Genomic DNA, 10,770 nt, shown 5'->3' with positions numbered 1-10,770 from the left:
AGGGCTGGGGTCAACCTTGATTTTAAGAGATGATGGGCAAGACACTCCTTGCATCCCTGCTTGCCAGACCAAGGGCTGCGAATCTGGTCATGGAGGCAATTTGTGGCTCTAACAGTGATTTTTTTTTCCCTCTTCCTGGGACCTCTGGCTTCAGGAAAAAGCTCTGTCAGAGATGTAACAACCATAAGGACAGACCTCTGCAGAGGCTCGCTCGGACAGGACCCTATTGTTCTCCTGGGCTCTCCAGCCACCTCACTGAGTAGTTCAGACCCAAGTCATCTGCTGTCACATCACATCCCCTCCCCAGGTCCGGAGCCTGCAGTCCCTCTGGAAAGCACTTCATCCATCACTTAGGCCAGCCCTTGTATTAAAGGAGATGTGGTTTAGCTCCAGCCATGCCCTGACACCCCTCCTGGTCCTGATGGGACGAGGAGAAGACAAGAGAGTCCCTTGTGTTCCCACTTGAGGCTGCTTTCCCAGGGCTTTGCAGAAGCAAGAAAGCAGCACAATTTGTGAGACATTTGACCATCTCAGTCATCACTCCCTGTCTCAGTTTCCCCTGGGGTAGCACCCATAGTCCTTATCCACCCCGTGCCCTCCAGCATCCTCCCCACTCCCCAGCAGCCTCTGGGCTCAGAGCAGTAAAGGTGGCTCATCCTTATCACCCCATAACCACTTTCTTCCAGGAGACACAAGCTTTACAGGGAGGAGCTCAACCTAACCTCCCCCGCAGCACCGCTGCCGCTCCGGCCGGAGGCCAGTTGGCTCCAGTTCCACCTGGGCATCAGCCGGGATGGGCTCTACCCACGCTCCAGCCCCGCCGTCAACAGGCTCCTCCGGGACATGCAAGACTTCACCACTATCAGTGCTGGTAAGCCCCCTCCTGCCATGGGGATGGGGCTGTTGGGAGCTGCATGGGGCTGGGGGACTCCAGCCCCTCCCCAAAGTCACTTTTCAAACAAGGCAGGGGATGTTGCTCACTGGAGGAAGCCCTGAGCCAGCTTCCCGGCAGGTTTTGGGCTCTGCAGTCGCCAGGCCCTTACCTTGAGATGGGAGAACCAAGCTGTGGCCCGTAATGCAGCATTTTTTGGTGCTTGTCATGCTGGGGGCCCGTTGCACAGTCGTTCAGTCTCCCCAGGCTGCCTCCGAAGGGGACTATGCCCCAGTGGCACTGGGGCTGCCAGGCTGGGGCAGGCAGGGAGCACCCCCCTGCATGCCCAGTGCTGGAAGGGGGGGTCAGTAGCAAGAGACTGAGCCCAGCGGGGTCTCACCACTCCTCCTGCCCTTGCAGACTACAGCCAGGATGAGAAAGCGCTGCTGGGAGCCTGCGACTGCAGCCAGAGTGAGTGTGACACTGCGGGTCCCTGCTCTCCCCCCGCACGCCCTTGCTCCACAGAATCACAGAATCATCATCAAGGTTGGGAAAGACCTTGAAGCTCCTCCAGTCCAACCATGAACCTCACACCGACCATTCCAACTCCACCAAATCCCTCAGTGCTGGGTCAGCCCGACTCTTCAACCCCTCCAGGGATCCCGGGGACTCCCCCCCTGCCCTGGGCAGCCCATTCCAACGCCCAACAGCCCCTTCTGCACAGAAATCCTTCCTCAGAGCCAGTCTAGCTTCAGCTGACCTCACTCCCCAACTCCTCCATCCTAACCTCAACAAGGGAAATGTAAAGCCAGGCAATGCCAGGCCCTTCTCCCTTCAATTAAAACCCATCGCCCCAGCAGAAGCTGGAATGTGGGTGCCACGACACCAGTACACCACTGGTTTCTGCTGGGGGACAAAGGAAAACATCCCCAGGAGGACGTAACAAATGGCTTGTGGGACAAGTGGTGGAGGGAAATCTCTGTGGCACAGGGGAGAGGGAGGGTAAACTGCAGAAGCAGGGGGGACAAGGAAAGCAGCTGGAAGGAGCGATGGGATGGGCTCACCGGGGTGGGATGATGAATTGTGTCTGAGTGCACACCCGGTGCTTCCCCGCGCACCGGGGAGGCTTTCCAGGCAGCTAACGTCCCGTTTCCTCCCCAAGTCGTGAAGCCCAGCGGTGTGCACCTGAAGCTGGTCCTCAGGTTCCAGGATTTTGGGAAAGCCATGTTCAAGCCGATGAGGTAAGTCACGCTGGCAGAGCTTCCCCCGCGTCCCCCAGAGCCACTTACTGAAGCACCTGAGCATCCTTCCTCGCCCGCATTCACCTACCTTGACAACCAAAAATGTTTAATTGTTACTGACTGCTCGCACCATCCCAGGGATGCGCAGACATACACCGATGTTCCCACACTGCTTAATTGATGTTGGAAATTTCTCGGTTCGTAGATGCCAGACGGCGAAGGACCTTGGGACACTTGTTCTCTCAAGAGCTTTGCCCATTTCTTCCTCTTCCCCAGCTGACTTTGTGTTTTACCTTGTTTCTCCTTGGATTCCCCAGAGTATTTCCAAGAAACAGCCATCAGTCCCAGTCACCTCAAACAAGAGTTTTAAATTGCTTCTTTGCACTTACTTGTAGCCCCTCGGGACTCTTCACATCTCTTCCCAGTCACTTTACTTTCCGTGCCGAGGCAGGGCAGCTGGCAGCACGCCGGCTGGGATGGTTTGCTCAGCCAGAAGACAGCCAGCTCCTCTCCCCTTGGTTTCCAGCCACCTCTGCCCCGTGTCCGGCAGGTCCAGGAGGGGAAGGAAAGTGTCTGTGCACTCAGCTGAACCAGGAGGGCTCCACTGTGTGGCTGGGCATGCAAATTCACAGGCTGCACATATTGGGGCACTGTGTGACAGCCAGAAAATGAAATTAAATGAACTTCTGTTCCCATCTGAGGGGTGAGAGGATCAAACCTAAGCTCTTCTCTGCCTCCCACGGGGAAACAAGAAGTGGAGCGTGGCCTCTGGAGTCCCCCCATGTTATACCCACTCAAAACGCTGTCCTAAGTACGTGGGTCTAAACTCTGGCACAGAAGGTTTTAAAGTCCAGAGTCAGCCCTCCAGCCTCCCTCACCCACCTGCCAACGAGACAGGGCACAAGTGCTGCTCCCCAGCATGGTGGGTGATGACCTCAGCTCAGCACCAGGCGCTTTGGGTCCTGGCCCGGGCACTGCAGCTCTGCCCGGTGGCCCTGGGACCAGCGTGGTGGCCACACACCCCGAGTGCGCTGTCCTCGCGCCTCCGCTCTGCGTCCATCCGGGCTCCTGCCAGCTGCCTGCAGTGCTGCTGCCCGCACCGCCCTGCTCCGTTAGGTTAACCCCTTTGCTCTTTCCCAGGCAGAAACGTGAGGAAGAGACTCCCGAGGACTTTTTCTACTTCGTTGACTTCCAGCGGCACAACGCGGAGATCGCCGCCTTCCACCTGGACAGGTAGGGCCCTGCCACGGTGCCAGCACCCCGGCCTCTGCCCACGGACAGCTCTGGCATGAGAAAAGCCGTGCTGAGCCCTGCAGAGCTGCTTAGCCTTAGATAAGCGAGGGCTTTGCAGCACCCCTTCGGGAGCTGATGCGTCTTTTGGGCATGGGGGTGGCTCTGGCTCTCCTCTGAAGCCCAGGGATCAGCTTCGCCATGGCCACTGCACGAGAAGAGGCTGGTGGGTGAAGTCCAGGTGGTGAAGGGGTCAGGTATCCACACGCATGTCATCCCTCCCGTGCATCAAAGTGCGAAGATGAGCTCTGGGCGCAGCCTGGATCCCCTCCCGGTGAGGGAGTCACACGCTCAATCAGCAATCAAGGCGTGTTTTGGATTGAGATAAACTGCAGCCATGCAGTTTCAAGCCCTCAGCTGATGAGCAATTAACCTGGCGCCTCTTGCCAGCTGGCTTTGTATTTAATAAAATCAAAAATACCCTTATTAGAAGAGCAGAGCAGCAGCCTTCTTCCCCTCGATGGGATGAGTACTGAACATCAAGGGAAAGTGATCCCTGATGATGGTCATGGATGGGGGTCTCCAGTTCCCACACCCAACTTATACAATAAGCAGGACTAGACTAAGTCCTGCAGCTCAAGCACCAAGCGAGGGAATGGAGAGCTGAATTCCCTTCCCAGCTCTGCCCCTACATCACCGCAGTGACTCTGGTTGACTCAGCTACCCTCAGCTTGTCTCTGCAGCCCAGCTCCACTGCCAGAAAAATGAGACCCGACTGCTTTTCTGAAGTGCTTTGTGGTTTTTAGAGCTGAAAGATGCTAGATGAAAGCATATAATTTTTTTTTTCTTTAAACGTTGCTCAATAAGTAACAGGCTAAATCCTGTTTTGTGCCTGATTCTCAGAAGCAGAGGGCATTACCCAGGGAGCAAAGCACAGCATTAGCTGGTTCACGCCGTGTTACTGACTCAGCAATCAACAGCGGCTTTCCACTCACTGCCATGAATGCCTTTCTGCCCCAGGCCCTGATTTTTTCAAGAATATTTGAGATGAATCAGCCAGGCATGAGTGTCTCTGAGTGGGGTGATGCCTCCTCACCTCCCACTGTCTCAGTCGCCTTGTACCAGGTTCAACACATCTTTGCTCCATATCAAACTCAACATTGTAGAAGGGCCCAAAAGGCTCTTCTGGCTCCCAAAGGACGCAGCTTGCGTGTGAGGGGATGGGAGAAAGCAGTTAGGGAAAAAAAAACATTAATCCTGGAGAACATCCAGATTGTTCCAGACAGCAGCTATTAAAATACCAAAATCCAAACTCAGCCACATTTTGGTCCAGAGGGTAAAACAATCCTGGCTATTTGCTAGAAAGAAGCTGGCAGGAAAAAAAAAAAAAGAATCCACGCAGGTACAGCCCTCCAAAGGTTTACCAAGGGACAGGACAGGGCAGCATCTGCCGTCCCACACTGCCATCCTGTGCGGTGACATCCCTTTGCACCACAGGCTCTGAGGCGCTTCCCTTTTGTGCAGGATCCTGGATTTCCGGAGGGTGCCGCCCACAGTCGGGAGGTTGATCAACGTCACCAAGGAGATCCTGGAGGTCACCAAGAACGAGATCTTGCAGAGCGTCTTTTTTGTCTCGCCAGGTAGGCACTTGGCTGCCACCAGCTGGGATTAGACGTGTTGGTCCATTTGGGTGGAAGAGCAGGATCTGCAGGCAGGATTTGTGCTGTTGAGCAGAGATTAAATGCTTCACTGAAACACGCACAAAGACACGGTTACAGCAGGGATGTCCCTCAGCCTCCAGCTGGAATCATCTGCCAGATCCAGTCCCACACCCAGTTTTCCCTCAACTCTTCCACTAGCACAGAACTAGGTCTGTCCATCGACCAAACTCCAGGTATTGTCCACGATTTGGCAGTTTCACATCCACGATGTGGTTACGTACACCACAATATACACAGTCACTGTCACACGATGGGGAAGAAGTCAGCCCAGGCGACCTTGCGGTCTCCTGCAGATCACAGCTCCTTTCCCCATTCTCCTCTCTCTTCTCCTCCCAGCCAGCAACGTGTGCTTCTTTGCCAAGTGCCCGTACATGTGCAAGACTGAGTACGCGGTGTGTGGGAACCCTCACCTCCTGGAAGGGTCCCTCTCCGCCTTCCTGCCGTCCCTCAACCTGGCACCACGACTCTCCATCCCAAACCCATGGATCCGGTCCTACTCGTTCGATGGAAAAGAGGAGTAAGTGGGTAAATGATGCTGCTTCCCATATCTGCGCTGCAGGGAGCACACGGGAAGGAGAATGAGCGGCGTACAGACACACAGACGTACGTACAGAAATTGTATGTCCAGGCAGAGGAAGGCCAAGGTTTAGAGAATGCCCATAATTAATCTAATAACTCTTAATGCCTGGACATTGACTGGGGTTGACTTCCAGTCTCCTGCACTCACAAGGAGGGAGATCTAAGTCCTCCTCATTTCCATCTCCACACGGGAGACTGGCTTTGGGGCGCTGTTGGGACACGGCAACAGCAACCACTGAGTGTGTCTCCCCTTCTCCTCCGTCTCCTGCAGGTGGGAAGTGAATCCGCTCTACTGCAACACGGTGAGGGAGATCTACCCCTACAGCAACGGCAACCGGCTGCTTAACATTATCGACATGGCCATATTTGACTTCCTCATAGGTATGGTGAAGGGGGAAATAACGTTCCTTCCTTCCGCGGGGGTTTTTGGCATCAGTCTGTCTGCCTTGCCATGCCACGGGGTTTCTCGAAGCCATCCCTTCTGCTCCAGAGACAGTTTTTGAAGACTCCTGTCTCCCCACAGCCAGCCAGCACGACCCCTCCTGATGTGCTGCCAGCAAGGGGGGACCCCCAGGCCCACCCCAACCCACTCCCCAGGGGGTTCAGCAAGTTGAAAGCAGCAGCTCTGAGCATCTTAGATGCTTCCAGCAAGGCAACAAGTATTTCATACAGATCTGGAAGAAAACATAGGATAATTTAGAAAATCACTCTGTCACACGCAAGGGAAACTCTGTTCCTCTGTCTGCCCTTTACCAGGGAACATGGACCGTCACCACTATGAAATGTTCACCAAGTTCGGGGACGATGGCTTCCTCTTGCATCTGGACAACGCCAGAGGGTGAGGCTGTGGGAGGACTCTGGGGAGGGGGGGAAGGTGGTGGGCAGGCACTAAAGCTCTGTGCTCTCTGCTTCACCCACCAGGTTCGGGCGACATTCTCACGACGAAACCTCCATCCTGGCCCCGCTCTCCCAGTGTTGCACGTAAGTGCCAGGTTCATCCCCCTTCCCAGACACGTCGGTGTTTCCACCATAACAGACCAGCAGCACTTGCTGCGGTAAGTCACCCAGGCCTGGCTCCATCCAGAGTGCAGGGAAGAGCCTTTGCTAATCCCAGCCAAGGGGGCAGGCCGGGCAAATTGTCCCTGAAGCAGGGATTAAGCTTTTATATCAGAGTATTAAGCTCTGATGTGCTGCAGCCTGCTACGCTGTCATTCAACTACCCTTCCTGGATACTTCCCTGCTGAAGCTAAAAGGCAAGTGTAAAAGCTCTCACCGCCAGACCAGGAGACACTGTCCGTTGGATCAAACCCTTCCAGAAGTGCCTACTGGCATCTCCCAGCCCATCAACACGAGGTGCTCTCAGCCCTGTTCATCTGACATGGAGCTCAGAATCCATCCAAAAGCCTGGTAGAACTCTGATACAGTTCATCAGGTTTCTTCTTCCCATGGCATTAAGGAGAAGCTCATAAATTCTACTATCTGAATCCTATCTTCCCCCTTAATTAATTGACATAAATCATCCGCTGAAAGTCAAATTTAAGAGACAGAAAAAGCCGCGCTCCCCTGTGGTTTCTCTTTAAGGGATGCCTAACCTATTTCCTCGCTGTACCCGCTCCATCTCAGCCTCAGGGTGTTAACTGCACTCTCCCCAGACATTTGTATTACTGGATCTAATTTTAAGAACTGTTATTTGCACCCAGTGAGTCCTTTCATTTATAATTGCAGGCTCGCAGCGAATCCTTCTCTTGAACTCCTATTTTGTGCCGTTTAAATTAAGTCTACCTCTTAATTTGACCTGTATACAGTAATATCCACAGGTCATATATCCTTCCTATTCTTCCACCTCCCAGAAGCTCTTCTTAATTTAGTTCCTCTTGTTAAAGAGCAGTGGTAAGAAGACCTGCAAGTCGCACCTTGTAATAAGCCAACTAGAGCCAAGAGCAGCGTAAAAGCAACTCACGCTGCCCGAGGGAGACACACAAAACCTCATTTCCCACAACAGCCAATCCATTTGGAGTAGGGGAGCATCCACAAACGCTTGGAAAGGAAGTAAAAAAAGTTTATTTGAGTAAGTGCAGAGGCCACAGATTTCACCTGAGCGGGAACAAAGTCCTCCAGCCACTCCAGCCGAGAGGGACCACGCAAACCGCAGGGACGCTGAACAGGCTGCTCGCCCCCCGGTTAAACATGGTCATCTCCTTCCCAGCCGAGCTCTTCTCTGAAGTTTGGCTTCCAGCAGATTTAAGTCTGGTATTTTTAGCTTCCTTTCACAGCTCCCACACCAGTCCTTGTCCCACACGTTGAAGTCTGCTGCTCTCCTCTCCCAGCGTTGCTCAGAGTACAGTGAATGGCACAATTACAGCCACGCAGGAAGAGATGGTTCTTTTCCTGAAAGGGTCAAACCCCGCAACAAGGCACAGACAGGCCTGCAAACGGCCCCCGGTTAACCTGGCACATCTATCTGCTTGGCTGATGAAGCCCCTAGAAGGCTCTGGGTCAGATCTTCAACAATTCAGAACCTCAGCAGGGCTCCAACTGCCGGCTGGCAGGATTTCCATCTCCGGCTCCGTGTTCCGCCTTATGTAACCGTTACAGCAATAACTCAGCCATTCCCCGCGGGGTCAGACTAGCCCGTTCTCCACCTCCGAGCCCCGTCGCTGTTGGGACCAGAGCAAACACAGCTGGTGTTTACTCACAGCAGCTCCTCGGCCACCCCTTGCCTAGACGGAGAGCGCACGCACGCTCGATTGCTGCGGTTCGCATCTGCTCCTCGGGCAGCTTTCTCCAGCAGCAGCAGCAGAACCTCCCAGCCTTGTTGCTGGGTTTAGCACTTGATCAATTGATTTTTTTGCTGGGCTTTTTTTTTTTGTTGTTGTTGTTATTTGTGCAAGCCAGGACAACAGCCGCAGTTTAAATCGCCAGCACCGCGGAGGAGGCTGCCAGTCACAGCACCTTTCTCCCTCCTTCGTGCAACACCACGGGCATCACTGACCAAAGATGAGCACTTGGTGCAGTTTAGCAGCTGCTCGGCCCGGAACAGCAGCTCCAAGCAGCCTCTCTTGACATCTGAACAACACGTGGCCTGTTAGAGCTGCAGAGAGCCAGATCGCTGTTCCCAGTCGATGCCCTGGGTAAACAACAAGCCTACAAAGGCAAATCCTGGAGCTGGTTAAAATGTTCCCGACTACACCTTTTTCCACCTGAAAATTCTGGCTCAGCTTTTTAAATAGAAATGGCTCCACGGACATAGACTACTTTGTTTCCAAAATTTAAAGGGCAATAAGAAAAACCGCTGATTAATTTCGGTATTAGAGATACTGAAGTCAACACACTTTTGCTGAGAATTAAATAAATTATTTCAGAATCCTTAGTTTCATTCCCAAAAGTGTCCTCAGATTATGTCTTTGCATCCCACTTTCTGGCAAAGGGATAGAATATTTAATTTCAGTACCTCTTAAGGTGAAAAGTCACAGTTGAATCAGTTCCAGGAACTATTCCGTCATTTTGCTCGGTTTTGATACAGGATTATTTTTCCCTCATTCCTGCCTCTCCATTTTACCTCCCCCTCTGCCTGCACCCCATAAATGTCATCCCTGGGAACAGGGCACCACCCTGCAGCAATCTGGGGAACTGGGTCATCTCTGACTCAGAGGAAAAACACTCATTACTGAGAACTTCTATCATGTTTTTCTCTCTGATGACAGAAATCTGCAGTACAAATACTCTGCAGTCTGGAAAAACAAAGGAAGCAGCAGAGGTTTCTGTAAAAACTTTCATTTCCTTCAGAAAGGGAAAGTTTTTGTTCCCAAGTTTTTTTGTGAAATATCTTCACCTATCTCCTGCCCTCCCTCCTTTCCCTACTACCAAGGGGCACAGACAGCTGGTTCTTGCTCGGCTGTCACAAGAAGTCTGCATTAAGATGTCTGATTTTTATTTTTTTTTTGCTTCCCCCAGAATAAAGAGGACAACGTTATTACGACTCCAGCTCTTGGCCGAGCCCGAGTATCGGCTCAGCGACGTGATGAGGGAATCCCTCCTGCAGGACCGCCTGGCCCCGGTCCTCACCGAACCCCACCTCTTGGCTTTAGACAGACGGTTACAGCTGATCCTGGAGGCTGTGAGGAAATGCATAGACACGTATGGAGAAGCCAAGGTGGTGGCCAACGACACCACGCAGCCCGAGGCTCCTGCGTCTGACAGAGCGAAGCTGACCACTTAAACCATCCGTAACTCGTGCTCAGAGGTAGGGAAAACCCCTGCAAGGCAAGTGGCGAGTTTTAATAGCTGGTAATTTCCATCTACAAACACTTGCGGAGACTGAGAGGGGCAACTCCTCCGATGTTTGAGCATCACACTGGGCTTCTCTGCTGGGTACTCAACCAAAGCTGCTGTGGTCTGGCGGCAGCAGACCTTTACACCCTGAACACCAGCACTCTGGTGGAAAAGCAGGGATCTGTTCTGTAGCTGGTTGTGCCCTTGGGAGGGGGGGGGAACACACGGCCATTGGTTTGCTCAACCTGCACGAGCTCTTGGTCTTGTAAGTGAAGGACACAAACTAGATCCAAGGGTGAGGCTTGAATAAAGAGATGCCAAGAGCATTTTCCTCTTAGTAAGTCTGTTCTGTAATCAAGACTGGGTATGGGAAAAAAGGAATCTTACTTCACAAGGGCTGTACCTGCCACGGAGACAACAGCACATTGATGGGGCATGGCCAGACTGGAGAGCGTCTGCACAGTATTCACCACCAAGTCAGACAGTTGCCTCTTGGTCTTGATCAAGAGTGATCAACCCACACCATTTCGATCTGTGTACGTCCCTCAAAAGCTTCAAGGGCAGTAAAACCACTTCCATCTGTCTCCTAGGTGGAAAAGCCAGTCTGGGTTACAGGAGAAAGGCAGGTATATGTTGCCATTGACCCCAAGGGAAAAAAAACAACCCACACACCAAAAAAAAAGACAAAAACCCAAACTGCTCAGAGGCATATGACTGTACAATTCAAGAAGCCACCCACTTCTGGTGAAAACATGTTGCCAAAGTCAGGGGGAATCTATCTCAGGCCATCTTCCCATAGCTTTAAAACTGCTTAAGTTGTCAGAATTCCCTGAAAAATAGTGTCCGCCCCCCCCCC

The 10,770-nt window shown here is 52.8% G+C and overlaps 1 protein-coding gene across 1 annotated transcript; it reads left to right on the top strand.

Annotated features, from left to right (window-relative positions):
- The first annotated feature begins 677 nt into the window (after positions 1-677).
- On the top strand, positions 678-10,251 carry FAM20A (FAM20A, golgi associated secretory pathway pseudokinase). Its single transcript, XM_026861191.1, has 10 exons — positions 678-871; positions 1,292-1,342; positions 2,034-2,112; positions 3,253-3,345; positions 4,867-4,982; positions 5,400-5,580; positions 5,914-6,023; positions 6,399-6,480; positions 6,564-6,623; positions 9,597-10,251. The coding sequence occupies exons 1-10, from the start codon at positions 844-846 to the stop codon at positions 9,859-9,861; spliced, it is 1,065 nt and encodes a 354-aa protein (XP_026716992.1). The 5' UTR covers positions 678-843; the 3' UTR covers positions 9,862-10,251.
- Positions 10,252-10,770: the final 519 nt, after the last annotated feature.

Source organism: Athene cunicularia, assembly GCF_003259725.1.
Source record: "Athene cunicularia isolate RWA chromosome 18 unlocalized genomic scaffold, athCun1 chr18_part1, whole genome shotgun sequence".
NCBI classification, from domain to species: Eukaryota; Metazoa; Chordata; class Aves; order Strigiformes; family Strigidae; genus Athene; species Athene cunicularia.
Note: the sequence above shows the minus strand (reverse complement) of the source record. Positions and strands in the feature narration are given on the sequence as shown.